At 34.7% G+C, this 25,105-nt stretch overlaps 2 protein-coding genes and 2 long non-coding RNA genes across 4 annotated transcripts; 2 read left to right on the plus strand and 2 right to left on the minus strand.

Annotated features, from left to right (window-relative positions):
* Nucleotides 1–1,052: 1,052 nt before the first annotated feature.
* LOC127838160 (uncharacterized) lies at nt 1,053–4,013 on the plus strand. The gene is made up of 5 exons (XM_052365738.1): nt 1,053–1,123; nt 1,429–1,560; nt 2,424–2,712; nt 3,141–3,420; nt 3,770–4,013. Exons 1-5 carry the CDS (start codon nt 1,053–1,055, stop codon nt 3,805–3,807), a joined length of 810 nt encoding a protein of 269 aa, XP_052221698.1. The 3' UTR covers nt 3,808–4,013.
* A 9,134-nt stretch (nt 4,014–13,147) lies between these two features.
* LOC127838162 (octapeptide-repeat protein T2-like) lies at nt 13,148–14,271 on the minus strand. The gene is made up of 3 exons (XM_052365741.1): nt 14,239–14,271; nt 13,510–13,764; nt 13,148–13,201 (listed from the first exon to the last, which is right to left on the minus strand). Exons 1-3 carry the CDS (start codon nt 14,269–14,271, stop codon nt 13,148–13,150), a joined length of 342 nt encoding a protein of 113 aa, XP_052221701.1.
* Nucleotides 14,272–16,029: 1,758 nt separating this feature from the next.
* On the plus strand, nt 16,030–17,552 carry LOC127836846 (uncharacterized). Its single transcript, XR_008028948.1, has 3 exons — nt 16,030–16,284; nt 16,439–16,526; nt 17,027–17,552. It is a non-coding gene; the product is annotated as an uncharacterized LOC127836846 (long non-coding RNA).
* Nucleotides 17,553–22,056: 4,504 nt separating this feature from the next.
* Nucleotides 22,057–24,123, minus strand: LOC127836845 (uncharacterized). Its single transcript, XR_008028947.1, has 4 exons — nt 23,969–24,123; nt 23,137–23,288; nt 22,852–22,988; nt 22,057–22,373 (listed from the first exon to the last, which is right to left on the minus strand). It is a non-coding gene; the product is annotated as an uncharacterized LOC127836845 (long non-coding RNA).
* Nucleotides 24,124–25,105: the final 982 nt, after the last annotated feature.

Raw genomic sequence — 25,105 nt, forward strand, 5'->3', positions numbered from 1 at the left:
CTATGTTTGAAGAAATATCTGATATTTTAGAAGGGTAAATTTATTTATTATAAGTCTACTTTACTAGGCATATTTATATTTCCTCATGGCTTGATTATTAAATTTCTGATTTGAATAGTTTATGAGATCTAAATCACAATTTTTTAATCAGAAAAATATATTGTCAGTTTTCTTGATTGGTCAATAAACTGATTATAATGCACCAGTAAATTGAAACCACGGCCCCAAGGCCTGGGAATGATAAATTTCCCGCAAATTTCAATCGGCCTTTTTATTGGTATAGTCACCACTACGTTTCCCTGCTATTTTGTCGCCAAAGAAAAGTCCCTCAAGCACACAGCATTGCGGGAACATTATACAAGTAAAAACACAAGACACCTCCCCTTGCAATCCCCGCTCTTCCTTCGGGGTTTGGGGCCATGGTTTTAATTTACTGGTGCATAAGCTGTCTTCGACATTGGCAATTTCACTTTACCAACCCCAAAATTGGTATATACATGTAGATTATATGAATAAAGATTAAAAAAGCAAAGAGTCACTCGCCTGACACAGTTTTTTACCCGCCTGACTCAAAATTTACCAGCCTTGGCAAGTAAAAAACAGCCTAATTTCCATAAATGATAAGTAACTTTAGATGATGTTTCTTTGCACAATATGTCAATCCAGCGGATAAATTTAAGGCATTTTAATATCTTGTGATCTGACAAACTAAGTCTTGTGTTTGCTAGTGTGATTTTATTGTAAACATGTGTATCTTATAGATCAGACGTAAACGAACCAATGTCGGAAGGCAGTGAAGGACAGGGGTCAGAAGCTAGTGACGAGTTATTGGGGAGATATCGCAGAAAAGCAATGGAAACTGACAAGTCATTCAAAGAGTGAGTATAACTTTAGCTTTAAAATTTGATAAAAGTATGAAATAACTATTTACCAGCTGGAAGGTTATCAGGGTGAATCCCCTTAGAAACATTTGGACCATTTGTATGTTACTTTGGGTAGATGACAGCATTTACAGTTTTCTATAAAAAAAAAGCTGACTCACAGCAAAACCAATGTACGTTTCACCTAGTTACTCAACTGCATCATGTAAAGGCACCAAGAAGATATATTCCAACATCAGACTGTAAGACACTAATAAGTTTCGGACCAAAATCAGATATTTCAATTAAGTCAGTGTGTACAGTTGTTGTTTTGTTATTAGATTCAGCAAACAGAAAAGACCATTTTTACAACCAGGTAATTTTTTATCCTAACCTTGGTTGCTATTATTTCATGCGTGCAGTATGCAATATTACGTCATGCAAGACGGCAACACCCAGAAATATCCAGCAGATATGTGTATTTCGAGCCGGTATGTATTTTACCCCCCACCCATCAAAACGTCTTCAACTACTATATATTATAATTAATTTTGTTTTCTCCATTCAGGATTTCATTGGACTTTGGCGTTAAGGAAGCAGACTATGATAGTACCTTTGAACCTGACAGTGAAGAAGCAAGCTCTGATGAAGATTATGATATTTCAGATGTTGAAGATTTTGAGCTTGAATTGTCAATGATGTAAGTAAATGTCTTATGCACTGATTCAGGGCAAGATACTCTTTTAGTTTTCAAAATATAAGATTCAACATCTAAAGTATATCGTTTTGTGTTTCTCACAATCTATTGTTTGTTATGGGACGACACTGGCGATGAAAATTATGATTTCGAAGCATTGTATAAAATCATGCATATGACTAATGATGTGTTGAACCACACATATAATGCATTTTTGAGTAGCATGGATGCAGTCAAATCTTTACACATCTTAGTCAAGATCAATAATATCACTAAAAATGCATCCTATTCTGTCAGATGTAGTCTCATTATACATGTATCATGGTAATTTGATGGTTAAATAAATGAGTCGCGTCACGAGAAAATGTACTTTACAGCAATTGCTATCAGTTCCATTATTGATCAGCGTGCACTTGAAAGCGCTGTATGATAATAATACAAATTGTTATTCAGTAAGTAAAACAAAAATGAAAACAAACAGTTTTGACCCTGATAAGACTGCTATCCAGAACAGGCTGTTCTTAATCCAAACTGGTCACATTAAACGTGAGGTCCTCTTTTGACATTGCTAGAAATCTTATATTTGGCTCATAATCACTGGCAATATACAACATAATGGATTGAAATGATTGTTCTCCTGATCGAACAATTTATCACACCATGCAACATAAATCTCTGTTATAATTGAAAGTTAAATTTTGAAATTGAGAACATAAGGCTTTACTTAAGGCAAGTAATTACTTGGTTCAACCATTGTGTGTTGTCTGGTAAAATGTTGATTAATACATATCTAAACCAGTACTTCATCTTGATTTGTAGCTTCTATACATATTATGACATTCCGATTGTGTTTTTTTTCTCAACAGAGCAAACAATCTAACTCTAGATGATATGGAAAACCTCCCTATTCATGGTGCCTATGATAGAGATACTCTGATTGATGATGACGAGGAAGACGAGGAAGAGACAGAAGATGATGATCCACATTCAATAGAAGGAAGGGACTTGGTTGCCGAACGCAAGGCAGTTGTTTTTGAAGGCAATGTAAGAGAGCTCGCCATGATGAAACCAGTCACCACCTATACAGTAAAAGGGTGTGATCAACAAGTCCTGTTGAATACGAGATGCACAGGGACAGCAATTCACCATAAATGGGTAAGTTTTTTTCTGAATTGTATTATTTGAGTTGAGTCACATGACAAGGAACCTTGAGGCTATTGCCACCAGTTTGGATCTATGTCAGCCTACGCTTGAAAGCGCAGTCTGATCATGATCCAAACTGTTCGCTTTTTTCGCCAGGCTGAGTCACGGAAAACGGGCTATGTGATACGGCTCGTTTGTCTGTAACATTTATCTACATACAATAATCTGCTTGCTAAACTCTACACGACTGTTATATACAATACATACTGAAATAGATACCACATTTTAAACAAAGACTGTTCTTTTGACCAAACAATAATCTTTGGTTTGTTACACATGTATTATTATTTTTAATTTAATTGCTGCAACTCTGTATGAATTTAGTTGATGGAAAGCAATTAATTGTTTTCAAAGACAGTTGGCTTTTTCTTCATTTTTAGATGTGTGAAAAAGGTCATATAGTGAAGACATGGTGCTCGCAACCGAAAATAAGGAACAGGCTTGCCGGTGACTTTCTCTTGTCTTGTGCCATTCTCACAAGTGGTAACAACTACGAGAAGGTGAAACTCATGTTTACATTCTTTGGAATGGGAGTTACAGCCAGGACCACCTTCTACCAGATGCAAGGAAAGCACTGTGTGCCAGTCATAAACCAGTATTTCAAAGACATGATAAAAAAGAACAGGGAAAGATTGATTGGAAAGACAGTCACAATTGCAGGTCAATCTTACTGTGTTTATAATATCATTTTAGTAAAGGTAATGCAGAGCAATATGTCCTTTAACAAGGATAAAGCTGAAACCTACACAAAATAGCCTAAAAGGCATTTTGCTGTTCCCTATCGAAGATCAAAATCAGTACAACATATATTTATTGTTTCGAGTATAGCAAAGGTAAAAGCTTACCTGTATTTATGAAAGTGATACATGTGAAAATAACAGCAACCTGATCAGTGGTCTGGAGTTCCCCTTTAATGAATTTTTTTAACCTGACCAATAAGTAGTATTTTGTTGAAGTAAAACTTATTTAAGAATATTTAATAACATATCACTTTAACTATTTTTTGAAGGAGATGGTAGAAATGACAGTCCCGGCCACAGTGCTTAGTACTGTACGTACACCTTCATTGACCACAACACCAAAGACATTCTTGGGATGGAAATTGTGGACAAGAGGGAGACTGAGTTAAAGTCCAATATAATGGAAAGAGAAGGGATTAAGCGTTCCATGGCTGACATATCATCAGCAGGAATTGAGATCGGAGAGATAGTGACTGATGCAAGCACCACCATAGCTGCTCTGATAAGTGAGTTTATTAAGTGGATCTGTTAATACATATTTATCTTTATTTCTAATGCTAACACAGTGTAACATTTTTCTTGATGAAGACTTTACCTGTTTATCCTGTAGTCTAGATAGTGTAGCAAAATTGTAGTTACAACATTATAACAAGGGCTGTTTGTAAAACATGCATGCCCCCCCCCCCATATGGTCGGTCAGTTGTAGTGGCAGCCATTGTGTAAATATTTTATTTGTAACTGTGACCTTGACCTTTAGTTTAAACCTATTTATTTTAGCTCGATTGCATCGAAAGCCTAAGGCTTATATAAACGCTCTCGAGTCCGTTTCCTGGGCCTAGAACCAGTACTTGGTGTCTTTGGGGAAGATCTAAAGAACGCTCCCACGGTGGGGATCGAACCCGTGACCTCCCGGTCGCTAGGCGGACACCATATCCATTACACCACAGCGACCTGCTGACCTTGACCTTTGACCTAGTGACCTGAAAAACAATAGGGGTAATCTGCCAGTCATGACCAATGTACCTATGAAGTTTCATGATCCTAGGCTTAATTATCATTGAGTTATCATCAGGAAACCATTTTACTGTTTCGAGTCACTGTGACCTTGACCTTTGACCTAGTTACCTGAAAACTAATGGGTCATCTGCCAGTCATGATCAATGTACCTATGAAGTTTCATGATCCTAGGCCTAAGCATTCTTGAGTTATCATCCGGAAACCATTTTACTATTTCGAGTCACTGTGACCTTGACCTTTGACCTAGTGACCTGAAAATCAATAGGGGTCATCTGCTAGTCATGATCAATGTACCTATGAAGTTTCATGATCCTAGGCCTAAGCGTTCTTGAGTTATCATCCGGAAACCATCTGGTGGACGGACCGACGGACGGACAGACCGACATGTGCAAAACAATATACCCCCTCTTCTTCGAAGGGGGCATAAATATGAATAACATCAGCTAAGCGATACAATGTAAGTCTTTCAGATGGATATTTGCTTCTAAACTGTATTTATTAGCATATCAAATTTATTGATAACAGAGGTGACATACTAAACTGTAACAGAAAATCAGCATCCAATATTCCGCTCATTTGATGTCTGGCATGGTGCCAAGAACTATGGTAAAAGGCTTGCACATGTGAGTATTAGTAAAAATAAAAACTTAAAGTTTTTTAAATCAATTTGTCCAAAATAGCTGCTGTTTATTTTCGATCCAATTAATGCGGATGATTTGACACAGATCAACATTTTCTCACTTACAACCTATCTTTAAATCTTTGTTGCTCAGTTCATTTTCTTTTATCTAAATGTAATTGTGACCATTTAGGCCCAAACATACAAAACTATTTGTATGCTTCTGATTTCATTTTGTGAGAATTGCCATTGGATTTTCATAACTTACTAGCATAATAGTTTAGTCAGAAGGTCATGTGTAAGGTGTACAAAAAGTCAAGAACCATTATTTTGTGTCTGGAAGACCCAAGTCACTGCATGTACACCTTACCTCATTTTCTTTACCAGAACGACATTGACTTGCATAATCACATTATGTGATAACAAAAAACCCCACAAGATTCCTACTTAATAGTAATCATGATCTGTGTGCTTCGGGTAAAAAATGATCAGCCTTTGACAAATTTCTACTGTAAACATTATTTTTATTTTATTTTGGTCTTTATCTTCGTATGAATTTTATTGCAGGCTGCAGCGGAAGTGAAGAATAAGGCATTGAGACCATGGGTTCCAGACCTGATCAACCATTTCTGGTACTGTTGCAGAAATGCAAATGGAAATGAATCTGTTCTCTTGGTAAGCTGTTTTTTCTTGTACTATAATACCGATTTCAAACTGTTCAAAAGTTTACGTTACTTAGGCAACAGGTAGTCCATTCTTTTATATTATGTTATAAAACTGACCATTTCCCCTTGTGGCTGAGGGGCACATCAAAACTGAATTGCAGCCACTGTTTTCCAAGCGTGATCGTAAAAGTGGAGTCGGTGCATCTCTAAGCTCCAGCTGATGAGGCGATTTTGATTTTGAGGCGAAGTTTGTAACACCCGGAGTTAGCCAAAACAATCTTTCCTGAACGGCGCCACATGATTTGAAATATCGATCGAATTGCTGTAAAACCCAACACAATAAATGAAACTGACAATTTCTCCACAAGACATACTTAAATTTTAAAAAGCAACCTCTATTACATTGACTGCTATCGAATCTGTATTTCAATTAGCAGAACAGGTATGAAACAACAGGGGAGCAACAACAGTAGTATAAGTGTATGTCTCTGTTCCTGTTTCAACTAGTGTTTTAACTTTATTATGTTTATAAATGTATGATATTCTTTAAGCATCCTGGCGGGGCATTTTGCATCACACTGTGAACATCCATGAATGGGGTTTAGAAGATGGTGCGGCTGAGGAAAGGTGCAAGCATGGACCTCTACATGACTCTGAGGAATCAAAATGGCGAGAACCTGGTGGAGATGCTCACAAGGCACTAACACGTGTAATTCTTGACACCAAACTGCTTCATTAACAAACTATGCAAAATGTTTAGTAAATTTCACACTTGCGTTATTATACACCTAGTGTAAAACTAGGATCAATTTACTTCTATAGGCTAAAAAAATATTTTCATATTGGTAACATTGAAACACTATAAATAATTTGTTCTATGAGTGTCTTCATTGTATCTGCTCAAAAGCAAGGATTTAGTGAGTGAATAATTTTAGTGTTTTTTTTTCAGGCACACTGGTAAATTAGAAATATTCCATGAGACAATCCTTATGTACTGCGCCAAAAGATTTGCTTACACGTAAGCCACTTTCTTTCCTGTTCTCTCTTTTCAACACTCGTTAGTTGTACAACTGTGTAATATAAGCTGGAAAGTGGCTTATTTAGAAGCACAAACTGCGTGAAAGAAAGATCAAAGCAGATCTGATTTGATTGGTTTTATTCATGGTGACAATGGAAAATGCAACACAACTCAAGCCCCATAGCAGCATTAACTTATTTTCATTTGACCGCCTGTAAAATGCACTACAGGTGTATTTTTGGGAAAATGTGAGCAGGTAAAAGCTTATACCCAATAGAACTGAAATTCACCGCAATAAAACCATGCTTGCAGCCATTGTGTATCTGAAGTCATGATATTGACTTCATTAATGAGTGGCTGCATATCATATCACGAATTATCGGTTCATTAAAAAGTACATTTTAGTATCCATAGCATACAGTGTATTCTTTGCATTATGAATTTCAGTGATGTTATGTATAGAGAATAATGTGTGTTTAGTAAGCTTTATATATTATACATATATATTTATATGGACTGAAATTGTCCATTTTAGGTACCCAATCTACAAGGCCCGAAATATGCCTGCTGCCCTGGACTACCAATACCATTAAGATAGACCGCTGCTGAAGACAAAAACAGGAGAGCCACGGTATGTTATAAACAAGAAATTTTTTGAGAAATACTGCAGAAGTAATTGCTATTTGTTCTGTTGTTTGATACAAGGAATACTCTGCGGCCTGTTTTTCTCTGCTTATCACATTCACACTTTCCCAAAATCATGCAGCTCACAAAAATGGGAAAACTCGTTTCTTTTCAGAATTCTTTTTGGCACATCAAACAATTGTACATTCAAAATGAAATTACATAATAATAAACGGATAAATAAGTGAGACTTTCGTATTGAAAAAAGTAAAATTGCTTTAAAGAGTGGTGCTTTGGATTGGTACATGTATCACATAATTATGGATTTCATGTCTTATGCAGATTGCATCGAACTTGGAGCAAGAGAACTTCAACCTGGTCTGCCTACCAAGAACGCGAGGCCAAGACGTACAGTTACATGACAAAAATGCTGACGGATATGATTGAAGACTTCAAAACAAGTGAAATACCACTGAGAGCACCGGCAAAGATGTCACCATCAGACCCCAGGAAACTGAAAAGAACTTAAGCACCAGAGTCTCCACCACCCACAAAATTGCTGTACTTAAAACAACAATCACGTTTCATGGAAGCTTCAACATCTGGCAGTAAAGATACTCTTTGAAGATCCTTATAATTTTAGAATTTTAAGAAACAGATGGAAACAGACATTCAGTGGAGAAACAGAACAATGGCCCTTACAATAAACAGACATTCAATGGATATCACAGAAAAATGCAGTAATTCAGGAAACCAAATCTTACTGAATATAGATATACTGTTTTACAAAGAGTAAAGACTGGAAATTGTGTGTTGCTACTTCTTCGCGTTCAATTAAACTGAAAGTTACTGCGTACAATCTAATAACTGGAGAATCTGGAATAGTGCCATATACATGTAATAATCTATGATTCATTTTTTTACAACCAGGTCACAGACATACAATTTGTTATTCGGTGGTTCAAAAAGTAACAATAGAAAGTATTAAAATAAACGGTGATAAATGTATATCAATGTATTTTTTGTATTTGTATGCCTCGGGAATGATTAGAGGGTATATTGTTTATCGTTTGTCTGTCCAAAAATTATGACCTTGCTCATTTATGTAATGCTTTGTCCTAAGCTCACATTTTGTTACATGTGAAAGATACACATTCCCTAATACATCTTCAATTTCATATGTTTAGTTCCCCTGTCACTGTCACACGGTGACAAAGTGAGACAGCTTTTTATCTCGACAGTCACAGTGACAAACTGAGCTTTTGTGGTCACTTTCTGTCCATTGCCGGTTGGTCGTGGAACAATTTCACCAAAACCACTCTAGCAAAAATTGTCATTAGGTCAAATAATATCTACACATTGTTACCAGGTTTGAGATCACACTTTTGGTTCGATACAAATGAAAGTTTGTCAGAATATTTATCTGATTGTTTTGAGGTAAAGTTTGGATATCGGTCATGTTGGGACACAAACTAGGTCAGACAAAAAAGTGAAATAGTTTAAGAAGCACAACAATAGGTTATACCTTATTAAAACTTTTCATGTTATTATCTTGCCTTTGTTAAGTTAACTTCAAGTGACTACCGAGATAATATTATTTTTGACATGCATTATGCAATGCGGTTCAGTTAATTTACTTTCATTATAAGATTTTCCCATCATGCATTGATAGACTTACCCGGGAAAATGTACACGATATTGAATCGGCTCTTTTGTGACAAGACCCAAGTGTCATAGTTAGGACAATATTTGTATACGATCCACATCTTATGAAAAGGGATACAAACCGATTGTGACCAGTTTGGATCAATATTAGACTGTGCTGAAAAGTGCAGTCTCAACAGGGTCCATTTTTTTGCTTTTCATGCAGAACTTGTCATATATGATAACGGAACAGTATTTTTCCTGACCAGACTGTGCTTTCAAGCTGTATTCAAAGGATTATCAAGATTCAAACCGGTCATAATCTACTTTATCTAGCTTTTATTGTGACACTACTCATATAACAGCCTTTTTGCATGTTTCTCAGTTACTGACATCAAGAATGTCAAATTAAGAAATCAAAATATCTGTGCCAAAATATATTTCTTGTCATTAATTGGGGAGAAGACATCTTGAGGTATCATAGATTAATGAGCCACGTCACAGGAAAAGGGGCCTTAAAGTGATTGCGATCAGTTTGGATCCAGATCAACCTGTGCTTGAAAGCGCAGTCTGATGAGGATCCAAATTGTTACACCTAACGTCTTTGTTTATTTGACTGAATAGCAACCAGTTTGGACCCTGATCAGACTGCCCTTTCAAGCGCAGGCTGATCTAGATCCAAACTGGTCTCAATCGCCTTAAATTCCCTTTCTCTTGACGCGGCTCAAATGTTTGTCTTCGGTAGAGATTTTGGGGCTAATTTGAACTTCAAATTTCCCTAATAAATCTGGATGTCGGCTCTAATTATTTGGAGTTTGCAGAATTGTTTTCCATTATTGAGGGGCATTTTACACGAATCCATGTGCTTTCTCAAGTTGAAGGTGATACTTTGGTCGCATTCAACCTAGTCATTTTTCCATTTTTCTTCTATATACTGGGGAAGGGTTACAGACTCTGAGAGGTCAGATTGAGTGATTGCTGACAGTCACTTACTCCAATATTGCTAAGTAGTGATCAAAAACCTTCAAACAAATACAAGTTAAAAAATTGTGCAGTATTTACATTTTACTTAACAATACATGACAAAATCTACAGCAGCTGTACAACAACAAACGCTATGCTAAACAATGAAGAAGCTTTACAGAAAGCTTAAACAGAATATGTGAATCAATTTGTTTCATGAATGTAAATTACCCGTAATATTGTCTGTTTCAATAAAGAGTAAACAAATATATTTTTCTTAAAATTTGGTATGAATCAATTTTCTTACTGAATAACTTATAAACAAGCCGCGTTCAGCAGAAATACGTATAATCTTAACAAGAGCACCGCATAACGGGTGCCACGCTCGGCTGCGAAAGCTTGTCAGAATATTTTTTTAGAGGTCACAGTGACCTTGACCTTTGACCTAGTGACCCAAAATAGGTGTGGCGTGTAGAACTCATCAAGGTGCATCTACATATGAAGTTTCAAAGTTGTAGGTATAAGCACTTTGATTTTAGAGCGAATGTTAAGGTTAATGTTAAAGTTTTATATTTGAGGTCACAGTGACCTTGAACTTTGACCTAGTGACCCAAAAATGGGTGTGGAGTGTAGAACTCATGAAGGTGCATCTACATATGAAGTTTCAAAGTTGTAGGTGGAAACACTTTGATTTTAGAGCCTATGTTAAAGTTTCATATTAGAGGACACAGTGACCTTGACCTTTGACCTAGTGACCCAAAAATGGATGTGGCGTGTAGAACTCATCAAGGTGCATGTACATATGAAGTTTCAAAGTTGTAGGTGGAAGCACTTTGATTTTAGAGCCAATGTTAAGGTTTTAGCACGACGCCTACGGCGGACGGCGAGCTGGCTATGACAATAGCTCGGGTTTTCTCCGAAAACTTCCTCACTAAAAAATGATGTCATTGAAGAAACTGTATGCCAACCTGACATCATTATTGATGTCCATTAAACAGATGCATATTTTTGCTGTTTGCTCTTAAATATAATGAAGAGTAAACTATATACAAGAAATGTGTGTGTCAGAAACACTATGTCCCCTTCTGCGCCGCTTAGTTTTTGTTTTTTTGTTTTTTTACCTTTGACCTTGAAGGATGACATTGACCTTACACCACTCAAAATGTGCAGCTCTATGAGATTCACATGCATGCCAAATATGAAGTTGCTATCTTCAATATTGCAAAAGTTATGGCAAAATGTTAAAGTTGGAGCAAACAAACAAACACACAAACCAACCAACCAACAGACAGGGCAAAAACAATATGTCCCCCACTATAGTGGGTGGGGGACATTAAAAGTACTTACAAAGTGTATACGGACAAATCTACGTGTCCAATTAAAATAGTTGCTAGTCTTATTAATGTCTCAGTCTTGTTTAAGTATCATGTAATGGCAGCTTTTAATACCGCACATATATATATATATATATATATATATATATATATATATATATATATATATATATATATATATAATATATATATATATATATATATATATATATATATATATATATATATATATATATATATATATATATATATATATATATATATATAGTATATATAGTACGGTGTAGTATATTTTTTATAAATGAGAGTTGAAGAAAGACTAACATAAAAGAAGGAATAGTTGTAATCTTCCGAAACAGAAAAATCATACAAAATCACTCTACTAAGACCCATTACTGCTTGGCACAGCTCATTTGCAGAAACATTTATCAAAGAAGACTTTCATTAAAAATAAATGAATAGAGCTTACAGTCTAGTTAGATGTACATAATAACAATCATATGATAAAAGGTATTTAGGCCATACCAAATTAAATACTTTGTCCTACAGATACTGTCTCTACAGTTTTTGAGGAAACAATAAAAAAATATTTCAATATTATATGTTCGCCCAATTCTATTATGCTGAAAATAGATAAAACAGCAAAAATCTGAATAAAATCTTATACATTTTCTTCTTGATTTATGAGAAAAAGATATAAGTCCTAGATTTTCACAAATATCTGTTAAAATATCAAGTTTTTTTTAGATTATTTGTTTCGCCGCTACAAAAAAGACCATTTGATTCTTATTTGGCTCTCTTGCCTCATTAAAAAAAAATCCAAAGAACAGATCAACCCGTATTTTAAGAAAAAAATCAGAATAACAAGTAGTTGATTAGGTGTGACCTGACATTATATACAAATATCTAAATGAATCTGTCCGGCATGAAACCTGTGTACTGGTTTAGCTGACTGTGGTATCTGTTCCTAATTTTCCAGACACAATAACTGGGGATAACATGCCTTACACCTGCCCCTAAACGTCCATGACGCCAGAGAATGAAGTTCCTGTAGGCAGCATGCCTCATTGACTTTTGGTTATTTTCAATCGGTTTATTGTACCGCCCCAATATCTCTCTATCGTAGCGCTGGCTTAATGCCAGCACTTCTGGGTCAAGGACCAAGTTTTCTATTTGCTGAAATTATAGAACAATCAAATAAAAGTGAATGTAATTACAAGTTGTTGCTATTGAAACAAAACAAAACAAACAAAATTGCAACAGTGTACCACAATTGCTCATTCAAAAATATTGAAGAGCAAAAATTGGACAAAATGTCTAAAATAAATAGGTTATGACAGTTCAAACGATGCTTACCATTATTTGCCCTCTGCTGCTGATGTTTTTGCAAGACTTACAGGTATATGAACTGCATGAAATGCAGGAGTTGAGAACTCAGTTTAATACAATTATTCACTCCACAAAAAACATAATCTGATGTGCAGGCACAACTTTATCTAACTACGAGTTATTGTTTCAATTGCATTTACTGGACTACATATATTAAGGATGATTATGAAATGTGAAATGTTATATTCTCACCGCTCTGGTAGAAATGCAGTTTCTGGGAAAACAATCGCAGCATTTCCTCTCCAGCTCTGTAGGCATCCCCCTACAGTTACCACACTTGCACCAAGATGGCGTGGAAGATGGCACCGGGTGCACAGGAGGTTGCCCATCATCTTCATCCTCACATCAGTCAAAGACCAAAGCTGGCTCCCTCTCTATGAGCTGACCAGCTCCCTCAGTCTTTCCACATCCATTGCTTTCACCACATCCTGAAAACAACAAATTAAATTTGATCACATAATGAACAACAAAATTTATTTCCGTATTTTACATACTTTTAAGTTGGATCTAATTTTAAAAACGCTATTCTGGTTTAGTGCCATTTACCTGAGGGCCATGGCTTCAAATCCCACACGGGGACTTACTTTTCCCCTATTTAGGACATAAAAGATGCGTATGTTTGTCCTTTTATGAATATTTTGGACATAATCTTCAAATCTGAATTTAAAAAATGACATAAATCAGAGGTAAAGGCCCTTTAAAAAGAAAACATCAGAAAATGTAAAACTAAACTTGCCTTCATTCTCTCTTTCGCTTCATTTCTCTTTTCCTTAACACGCTGCCTGTCTTCGATTGATGCCTTTGGCGCTTTCCCTCTTTGGCTTCCACCTCTCCCCTGACTCCTGCCTCTTCCCCGACTGCCACTTCTCCCCCGGCTCTCGCTTACACCTCTGCTTGCTCCGACTCTGCTACTAGCGCTTGTCTCTCTCTCCTGTCTCATGCCACTGCTCCCTCTTTTACCACGTCTCCCCCTCCCACCACGTTTCGTCCCCTAAAAAGAATAACACTGTTACAAGTTATAAGAACACATTATGCATTCAAAACAAATAATACACATTTTAAGAAGTACAATCTGTATTACCAGATTCAGTGAACCTGCCAGATCCAATCTAAATACAGGACCACCCTCCCCACCCATTGCCGAATTTTAAAAGTTGTCATGAGCACAGTGTAATGTGATGATTATAAAATATATCAAATTGATAATTTATCGTAAACAAATTAATAACCCAAAGCGATGTTTTAATAAAGAAACTTCGATCTGTATTAGAAAAACAATTCTGAATATTTCCCCTTCGGAGCCTATTCCAATGTTTTCTGTCTTATTTCTTGTATAGAAAGACAGAAAAGCAGGCTTCCGCTAAACATTATTAGCATATAATAGATAAATACATAGATATAGCAAAAACGTAGCGTTGCAAGTCAATTTCCGTCTGTAAACATATGCATTTGCATTTGTTCTTACCTTCTCTCCGCTAAATTCGTCCGTATTCGACATCTGTTGTTGTTGTTGTTGTGTGTTTGGGTGTCGAATCATGAATATTTAATTAGGTCGTTTTCGTACTTGACCGTACTCGACCCCAAAATAAAAATCGCTATATTGTTTGTTTTCAACCGATTTCAACCGGATTTTCAGTGATATCTTCAAAAAAAAACACGTTTTCTTACGATTCTGCCCAAATTTATCCTCCGCGAACGGAGACTTTAATCAACCAGTTCAATTCTCAGCTCATAGTATGTGAGCTTTGCTACCGTTAAAGGGACATTATCTCAGATTTTGAATGTGCAAAAACATTTCTAGAATTTTGTAATACGAACTGGTTGTCGAAAGCTCGTTAATCATTCATATTCGGCGGTAATAAAACCATACGGAAAAAACCTCGATTGGGTTAAGAAGTATGTTAGCAAAATAAGTAAACATATACAATGTTAAAGAGAGAAATCATAAAGCCTTCAGTTAGAGCAATATATGCGGAAAAGGTACGGCGTCGGCGCAATGCTGTCCCAGTGATATTCGTCACTGTTTTTAAAAGAACTCAAAGCTCTTGTTATTGAATGTATGCATTTACTAGTAATGGGAAATATTTTTGCGCACGTAATAACTCATGCGTAGAAACGTAAAAGCTATCGCATTTGCACGTAAATTGTTTTTTTTTTCACATGGTTACTATAGCATGCGCTCGTAATATTATTGCGATTAGAGCGCACATTCTAATAGCGTAATGCACATAATAAATAAAAACTCAGTTTTTCTTGTGTCATATGTCCCTTTTCACAAACATTTAGAGTCAGGATCCGAAATTTAAATACGAATACCTCAAAATTCGAGACATCTTCAGCTAGAAAATTGTTTTACTCTCACGAGCAATTTTAGTGTTATGATGGAATTAATGGTTTATAATACAAGTAAAACGGTATATACGCTTTATTATTCGTTTGGGTCGCAAATACAGATCTGAGTATTTATGCACGTGATTACGTTCTGAAAAAGTCGTGATTTTGAATCACTTTTTCTTAACTTAGCGCAATGTATTCGGAAAATGTACAGTGTCTGCGCAGGGCGGCCCCAGTGGTATTCGTTACTGATGTTTGTTTAAAAGAACTCTTAGCAAAGAGATTGAACAACAGCTTTCGTTAATGTTTGAATGCATTAAATAGCGGTGGATAAACGATAAAGGGATAGTATACTGTATAGTATTCCGTTAATGCCATTCATTGTTTCGCGAGAACATGATTTAAAGGCACAACCTAACGACGCGAATAAGCGAGATAACGAGTCAAACTTGCACAATAATAATAATTTAGACTAGACTACAAACTATAACGTACACGAATTATTTTGATTCTAACACGTTTTGACCAAAGATTTATACTATGTATTTTATTTTTTTGTGTACTATTTTCTGTAAAATTCCGCCAATAAAAATAACTTTCGGCTGTTCTGTCGATCAGATCTCCGCCCTCAATGACTTTCATTCATAAAATACCGGATTATTACGCTGGTGGAAAATGTATCGGGATATTTTGTTTAGTTACAGCGCGTGCTTTCAGTGTATAAGTTCCGCCCATAATTATTGCAGAATAACCCATAGACGATTGTCTTCATTGTTTATATGAAATTTGGCACGTGCCGTGTTAGAATTGTAAAAAAATATATGCGAGATTCTACCAAACGATTCCTGAATACTGTCAAAGGCTCAACAAATTACTGTTGCTTTCACGCTTAAATAAATTAATTAGGTATGTAACAGGGTATTCACTCTGACACTAATCCTTTAATATTACTAACCCATGCAAGAATGTGAGCGAGTATCAGTGTGGGTGCTAATTGGTGAGTGAATGATTTACTAACACTGCATGTTTTTATGTGAGATGTTTTAACTATAGAGTTTCAATGGTTTTATACTCTAGTTTATGATCATTCCATCATAAAGTCTCGTAAGAGATAGATGTTGGAATTTTCCATTTGTCAGCATATATTTATTTTAAAACTTAAGTCCTCAGGTCGCTGGTGAGTTTACTTTTATTGTTAATATAATTACATTGTATTGTATTGTATTGCTTATTGTAATATAAATGTATTTGATTATTATGTATTTCATTGCAATGTTTAATTATTGCAATTTGAATTAGTTATTCATAATTGTTTTTGTATTATTTTTCAGGACATCATTTTCAATATTATAGACATCTATAAAATAAAGAATATATAAGACAACCCACTTGTGTTCTCTACACACAACCCGGCTACAGGTAGGTAAAGATGATTATGTCACAATTGTCACTACTTTGTACCTTTTAGTCGTCTTGTAATCGTGTACCCGAATCAAAGGTCGTAATAGTCTGATAAAAATACAAGAAATTGTGTGACTCGCTGTCTAAGACCTCATGTATCAAATAAACTTAATGGCTATTTGTAGAGTTCTTGATCCCTGATCAGTGTTGATGAAGTGTAAGTTTTAAATCGTTTTGTTTTACAGAAAAAAAGAAACGATGTAGTTATACTTGTATGTGATGTCCGTTTAGTTGTCAGAAAAATTTGCGTTTTAAAGTAACTATCCCGTCTTTGTATATTTACACGTAGTTAAACTAAACTAATAAACTCAACTTATAGTCTTATCAGTAGATTAAAACTAAACATAAAGAAATTCATTTATTTGCCGCTTTAAACGATTGTGAAATAGAATAATATATTGTACCTTTATAGAAATACATATAATAGCAGTGTATAGCATATTAAGAATCGTTTTCAGCATAACGGCGCTAGAACGGCATTGACTCATCTATGTCTAGTAACTGTCGATGTAGTAGTCATCAACAGATCCTTGCGAGTCTTGGTCATGATTGTAGTCGCTGTTCTCAGAGACGGGACGTCGAAGTTGTTGCATCCGCCCGAATTTAACGTCTGGGCACTCGTGGCAGACGACTGTGTTAAGATTACAAACGTTCGTTGTGTCTTCTAAAAGCAGATAGTAAAAAAATGTCAACTATTTAAAACACAAGTTTGTTATTTTTATTTCTGGTTCGTGTTGAATTTGGTTCATACACATTCCGTTTCCTCATATCAGATGTCAGTGCAATGATTTAGAGTATGTAAGCCAGAAGTTAATAACTTTTAGTTTTGACAATTGACAAATGCACACAAACACAACATTGAAAAACAGAACGCGGATGAATATAGCTAAGGGTCCTCCGCTTGGTGAGCAAAGCTTTGTGATTATACACCAATATGTAATCTGTTTAGTGTCTTAAATAAATGCTAGTTGGTTGTTACCTTAATTTCCCGAAAATAATATGTATGTTTTATTTGTTCGATGTTAAAACAATTGTCCGGGTGACAGAACCATATTGCTGGAAATTAAGCAATTTCACGATGCTGGTGAATATTTCTAATAATTATTTATATGTTTAATGTATAGTTTCCACGACTAAATATAATATTGTGTTCGATGTGTGTTTTTTGCTTAAATGAATAAATATACTACAAACGTATCAATACGGCCACCAGGCACCATTAGAATTTTTCTTGGTTTTTGTTGTACCATGCGCAAGATTTGACGTGAGGATTGCCTCTGCATCTGCAAAATTTTCCTTGCTGCTTGCAATAAATAACAAGAATCCTGTAAAATAAAAAATGCTACAGCTCTAATCAACTTCTGAAATTGAAATTAATATATTAGCACTATTTACAGCGCTATCAGAAATTTAGATATTTAATTAGATACCTTTAAAAATTAAACAAACACATTTAAGTAATTTTCATATACCGAACTACGAAGTATTGTATTGTTTATAAACCTTTATAAGTTATCAAATCCTTCTTTCCACGTACATTGAGTATTATTCCATTTAAATTCGTCCGACAAACCCTCTTTCTCCAGCTTGGCTTCTGTCACCAGAAGTGTTGCTATGAAAACGATTGCGATCAAATTCGCCGTGGCATTCATAGTGATCTTCAAAATGATAAAAATCACAGTTATATCACCTTAAGTATTGAATGACGTACATCGTAAACGTATTCCTAATAACTTAGTGTCAAATAATATAGTCCATAATAAGAACATTTTATATCCAATTATTTCAAGTCTTAACAATTATGTTTTACTTCTTGTAGGAAAACTGTAATAAAGACAGATCGTAAAACATTCAAAATGCAATTAAATACATTCCTTGTCCAAGGTTTCTTTGAGAGGAATATCATTCTGCATGATCAAAATAAGTTTGGTTTAGTAAACGCGATCAACCCAAAAACGTGGTCACCTTTCTAAATTGTTTAGTTCGTTTCATGTTGAATGTTTTATATATTTCAAGCGTCAAATTCAGTACACACTGTTTTAAAGAAAACCTTAAGAAGCACATTTATGCATCAAATTGATGTATTCATTTCCTTAATAAACATGAAATGTTTAAACGTTTACTAGAAATGAACTTCGCATTAAACGTATTTTAAATTCTACTTACCGAGTTGCAGTGGGCCGGTATGAAGAACAAATGTGGCTGCACTCGCTTGGCTCTTCAGTTTAAATATAAAAATAACCCGGACTCTTGTTTCATACTTAAGAAGTGGATATAGCTTTAACACTAATGCTTTTCGATCAGGATGTAAGCAACATACGCTGATGTTAATATGTCCGGGAGAACTACTTGAATGCGATTGCTTTGTGGGTTCTCTTTAAACCTACGCTTTCGAAAACATAATGTTAATATGCTAGTACATGCTATAAATTAAATATGTAGATTTGACGAATAAAGTGAAATTAAGTTTTGTATCATTTGAAATGCATATTATCGGCGTTGAAGTAAAAATGAACACTCAAAGTCGGTATGGTTGTAACCGCTATTCCACAGATATAGAAATTATCCGGTTTGAAAACACATGCTTCAGAATATATGTTGTTTTCGAGATAGTGGCGATAACATGTTCATTTATTCAGACCGAGCTTTCACTTGAATTGTATTTAATCGGCGTTGGAGCAAAATACACAGGCAAAGCCCTTATGGTTTAAATGAATACTCATCGATTGAAATTCTCTTGGTTAAAACATATGCTTCAGAAGATATTCATTTCTAGAAAGTGTCAATTATATGTCCATTTATATAGACCGCGCTTGTAAACAATTTATGTGAAAGGATAAATTAGGCGACGGATTTTGGTATTTGTATTAATTAAAATCTTGTTTTTAATATGTATTCACTTAAATCAAACATTTGCGGATTTATATTTGCAGAACAATGACTTGTTGCTTAATTACCGCACAAAATCAAAATGACCATATTATGCGAAGCCGAAATAAGGCGACTCGTTAGATACAGTGAACTTAATTAAACGGGGCATATCGACGGTATTTCCCCCTTAATGTAAATCTTTATTAACACAATGAGACCGTTCATTTTTTTCCGTTGATATATTAATCTACTGACAATTGTACATTGACGTAATCATTAAGGAAAAACAGGAGTATAAAAACAAGAGTATACAATACTAAAGTGTTTCGATCATGCCCTTAGTTGGATTTAAATGTACTCTACGAAAGAAAGCCTTCTTAATTGCGAAGTGTACTACACTAATTCTGTTCCGTTATCATTCGTGTGTATGCGTATAGCATATGTCAATATCAGTCATAACGAATTTACTTCAAATTATGTTCCCGCGTCCGTGTCTACGGGATCATGTGCTTGTTATAATTATAATAAATAAATTGTAGTAATACATAATTCAAACATAATTTTTATCACTCTTAAGCATTAAAAAATTCGTTCGACATCATTATCTCAAATAATATTTTAATATTTAGAAAAGCCTAAAAGCCTTAAAAGTCGAAACATTAAACACAAGCAAAACCTTAAATGATCTGATGATTAAAATAATATCGTGATTCAAACTAAATAAAAAGAAGGAAAATAATGTTGCTAAGGAGGTTTTAACTTGTTTAGAGTTCGCTGATAAATTTAAACAGTTCACTGTGTTTAATAAAGCAATACGCACAACCTTTTGGAAAATCGGTAAGTACTTCTAATTATAGAGCAGTTAAGCACGAGGACGCTGTTTATAGTGTTTCCGTCTTTCAGATCCTTCGATTGCTTTATCACGTTTAATTAGGTTCATTGACATTAAGATAGGATACAATGTTTAGTTTAGATTAAATTCAGCAATCAATTGGTGTACGAAAATAAGGATATCAAATCCGTTCAGATACATTTTAATGTAATGATACGATCGCAATTGATACAACTAAAATACTTCATCATATTTTCAAATCAAATTTGTATAAATACATGAAGGCAAGTTACTAATTTGACAACGCCTCGCGAATGACCATTTATTTCTGAACCAAACTGATTAATATATGATATACACAGACTAATGTGACAAGAGATGTGTTTGTAAGAAACACTATGCCTCCTACTGCGCGCTTTGATTTATTATAATTTTTTTATCATTTTGAAGGTTCAGATAATTTTTACAAGGGAAGTAATATTTTTTAAGGGCTATAATTAAAATATTACTTCCCTTGTAAAAATGATCTGTACCTGCCAAATGATAAATAGAAATAATCTCCCTTTAGGGCTTATTACTTCCCTTGGATTTGTTGTTTAAACTTTGACCTTGAAGGGTGACCGTGACTTTGACCTTTCACCATTCAAAATGTGCTGCTCTGTGAGATACACATGCATGCCAAATATCTAGTTGATATCTTCAATATTGCACAAGTTATGGCCAATGTTAAAGTTTTCGGACGGACGGACAGAGAGATGTAGGCTTTTACTTCTACTTATTCGGTGTGTTGTAAACGCTGTATTGGTACTACCAGTATTTTCAAATTATCGATGAACCGCGTTGCATATGTTTTTCGCCGATTTCAATTGAGCAATGTTCATTAACGAGCCGATTGGTTTTACATGTTTATTTGTCAAATGTTTTTTTTACTAACAATATTATGCATAGCATCGTTTTATTTATTTTGAGATTTAATTTTGCTATACTTTGGACAAGTCATTACAGAAGCAAACAACGTGTCGCAGTTATCATTATTGTTAAGATGCCAATGCACATATTATGGCTCGATTGGTCATTGTCGACTTGGTTACTACTTAAATGTACCCCGGATTCTCTTAAGTATAATTAAATGTACCCCGGGTACGGACAATATACTAACACAAACTCTTCCAATTTCGACTGTAACCGAGTTTTATCTTCCCACAAAATCCGATGTCGTAAAAAGCGCAAAGGAACACGAATCAAACTTCTCTTTCCAATTGAACAATACCTGCCTCAACATGCTTTTTTGAGTAGGAGTTTCGATAATATAGAAAACAGTTTAGAGAAGATTGACATTAATATAAACAAAGACTATTTGAAAACAATTAAGCTGTCTTTTCCTGTTTAGTTTTTATAATTAATCCCTCGCAAATGTGCAGCAGTTTGTTTACCATTAAACCACTCCTAAAACGGATATCACCAGGATTGAACCCAAGTTGTACGTGTTTTATATATAGTTTTTCAATAGTCATACTCTTGACTACTTAACGACTGCGTGGAGTGGTTGATATGATTCGGTCTAGCGATTGGGAGGTCAAGGGTTGATCCCCACAATTGGAGCGCCTTTAGATCTCCCCAAATGAAACCAACTACTTGTTCTACTAGGAAATGCACTCGATATTGTTTCAATAAGTCTTGGGATTTTAATACAAGCGAACTAAAACAAATAGTAATAAACCACACTTATCAACTAAATGAATAAACTAAACTATTAGTCATTATAGAAGATATCAAAAACAAAAATAAAGAAATTTATTTATTGGCCGTTGTTTAAGTTTGTAAAATATAAGATTATAGTATAAATTTATAGATATAGACATAAAAAAGCCTAAAACAGATTCAGAATTGTATTGAGCAACACGGAAAGTTTACGGCATTGATTGTAATTGTCGACGTAGTTGTCATCAACAGATCCTTCCAAGACTTGGTCATAACAGTTGTCGATGTTCTCTCAGAGGCGGGACGTCGACGTTGTGGAAAGTGTTACCTTTTATCGAATACTACGTCTGGGCACCTGTCGCACACGACTGTGTTGGGATTACACACATTCTGTGTGTCTTCTGAGATAAGATAAAAAATAATGTAATCTGTGTAGAACAGAAGTTTGTTACTCTTATTTGATTGGGTTCACATCAATTCTGAGTTATGTAATCAATGCAAGAAAGAAGATAATAAGTCGTAGTTTTGGCTTTTAACCATTGAACACGAAAAAAACATTGCAAAATAAACACATTTTAATGAAACTGGGGTCATCGGCTTGGAGAGACAAGCGTTTGAAGTGTGCACTAGTAGGTAATGTGCCTCTAGCATTAAATAAAAGACTAGCGGATTGTAACCTTAATTTCACAAAGGAATTATGTCTTCTGATATATTTTTTCTAGTGTAGGGATGACCGGACCATGTTTTTGCAAATCACCGAATTCTCGATGTTGGTGACAATTAAATAATATGTTTCTAATATTTAAAGTTTTCACGGTTAATACTTATATGTATGTAAGAAGTGTGTCGATTGCTTAAATGAATACATTAAATACAAACCTCTCAATACATTCGCTAAGCACCAGTAGAAGTCTGCCTGGTGTTTGTTGTACCATGCACAATTGTGTGGATTGCCTATGTACTGGCAAAATATGCTGTGTAAATTTCCTGCCTTCTTGCATTGTATAATAAGCAACCTGTAAAGCATATTAAGATAAATATTGCCACAATGAATTTCTGATAAAGCATTTACAAAGAAAAAGCTTTTATATATTTAATGTAAACATATTATAATTAAAACATTTCAGAAATAGTGAATAAAGTAGCATCGGATTGCATACTAACATGTTAAAAGATTTACCAACAAATCCTTCTCTCCACGTACACCGACGATTATTCCATGTAAAGCAGCCTTGTTTCCCCAGCTTGGCTTCTGTCACCAGTAATGTTGCTAAGCAAACGAGTGCGATCGAAATCCCTTTGGCATTCATAATGATCTTCAACATGATGAAAGATATTAGCTAAATCATCGTAGGTATTGAATGGCGTACATCGTAAACGCTTTGTTAATAAGTTTCAAATAATATAGCCAATAATAAATCATCTAGCTTCATATAATGTCCCATTGAAACAAGTCCTTACATCATTATGGATTTTGGGTTTGAACACGGTAACCATGTCAGATGGCAGAAAGTACAACACAAGTTTTTTTCGAATGGAATATTAATATGTATGGTGAACATTTCCTATTGAAGACATTTACATTTTTCAATTTTGAAGTTCATTTTTTGTGACATGCACATTCGGTCAAATTTTAACAAAAACAGAGGTAAAATAAAATGAAATATATCATCGAATTTTAACAAGATGTATTGTTGTTTTTGTTCGTGTGTTATTCTGTTGTTATTTTTGCATTTACATTGTTCAAGTAAAACGCATGTTTACATTTCTAAGTGCTTTTAGTGCGTTTAATGCATAATGTTCTATATATTTCTAACATCAAATACAGTACGCAACGCATTATTTAATCGCCTAAACTGACTTGTTTACTATACATAACTTTTAGGAATGAATATATACAGCAAAATAATAATAACTATTTCACCAAAAACATGAAATAATTAAACGATCTCTCTCTATATATATTCCGCATTAAACGTAATAAAATACTACTTACCGAAGCGCAGTTGGCCTGTCAGAAAGACAATTGTGGCTGCATGCGCTCGGCTCTTCAGTTTAAATATTATTATGACCCGGACTTAAGCTCCCATACTTAAGAAGTGTATATAGCGTTATCACTTTTCGATCAGGATATAAACGACAACCGCTGTTGTTAATATGTGGGAGAGAACTACTTGAATGCGATAGCTGTCAGACTAATGTGAGTTCTCTTTAAACCTACGCAGTTTAACATATAATGTTAATATACAAGTATATAATATAAATTTAATATGTAGATTGTATCATTACATTGAAGTTATGTTTTGGATCAATTGAATCAAATTTTATCGACGTTGGAGCAAAATAAACACGCAAAGCCCGTATGGTTAAATTGAATGCTCATATAATGAAATTTTCTTGGTTTAAACATATGCTTCAGAATATATTTATTTCTAGAGTGTCAATTACATGTACATTTATTTAGACCGAGCTTGCAAACAATTAATGTTAAATTAAAGGATACGTTAGGCGACGGATATTGGTATTGGTTTTTATTAAAACCTTGTTTTTTAAAGGCATTCACTTAAATGTAACATTTGCGGATATATATTTGCAGACAAATGACTCGTAGCTTAATTACCGCACAAAATCTGGATAAAAAATGTACCATATTATGCGACGCCGAAATAAGGAGACACTTAAAATACATTGAACGTAAATAAACGGGGCTTATCGACGGTATTTCCCCTTAATGTAAATCTTTATTAACACAAGGCGACCGTTTTCTTTTTCCGTTGATATTAAGCTACTGACAATTTTATATTGATGTTATCATGAAGATAAAAATGAGCATACAATACCAATATGTTTCGATCATACCCTTAGTAGGATTCAAACGTATGCTACGAAAGAAAGCCTTCTTAAGTGCGAAGTGTACTACACTAATTCTGTCCCATTATCGATGGTTTGTATGCGTATAGCAGGACTTCATGTAAACAACAGTCATAACGAATTTACTTCAAATTATGTTCCTGCGCCTGCGATCAGCGTCTCCATCATGTACATATTGTAATAGTGGTCTCTTAATGATACCCCATAAAAGTATTACATCGTATGGTTGTTACCAGTGAATTGACTCTCTCTATTGGCTCAA

This window comes from Dreissena polymorpha, chromosome 7 (genome assembly GCF_020536995.1).
Source record: "Dreissena polymorpha isolate Duluth1 chromosome 7, UMN_Dpol_1.0, whole genome shotgun sequence".
Classification (NCBI taxonomy): Eukaryota; Metazoa; Mollusca; class Bivalvia; order Myida; family Dreissenidae; genus Dreissena; species Dreissena polymorpha.

Excerpts from the sequence above, each read along its gene's own strand:
- LOC127838160 (XM_052365738.1), top strand. The coding sequence starts at position 1,053 with ATGTACGTTTCACCTAGTTACTCAACTGCATCATGTAAAGGCACCAAG. Across the intron at positions 1,561-2,423 it reads GAGCTTGAATTGTCAATGAT|AGCAAACAATCTAACTCTAG; the intron begins GTAAGTAAATGT and ends TTTTCTCAACAG. Across the intron at positions 3,421-3,769 it reads AAAGACAGTCACAATTGCAG|GAGATGGTAGAAATGACAGT; the intron begins GTCAATCTTACT and ends TATTTTTTGAAG.
- LOC127838162 (XM_052365741.1), bottom strand. The coding sequence starts at position 14,271 with ATGTCGAATACGGACGAATTTAGCGGAGAGAAG. Across the intron at positions 13,765-14,238 it reads ACGAATTTAGCGGAGAGAAG|GGGACGAAACGTGGTGGGAG; the intron begins GTAAGAACAAAT and ends TATTCTTTTTAG. Across the intron at positions 13,202-13,509 it reads AAGCGAAAGAGAGAATGAAG|GATGTGGTGAAAGCAATGGA; the intron begins GCAAGTTTAGTT and ends TGTTGTTTTCAG.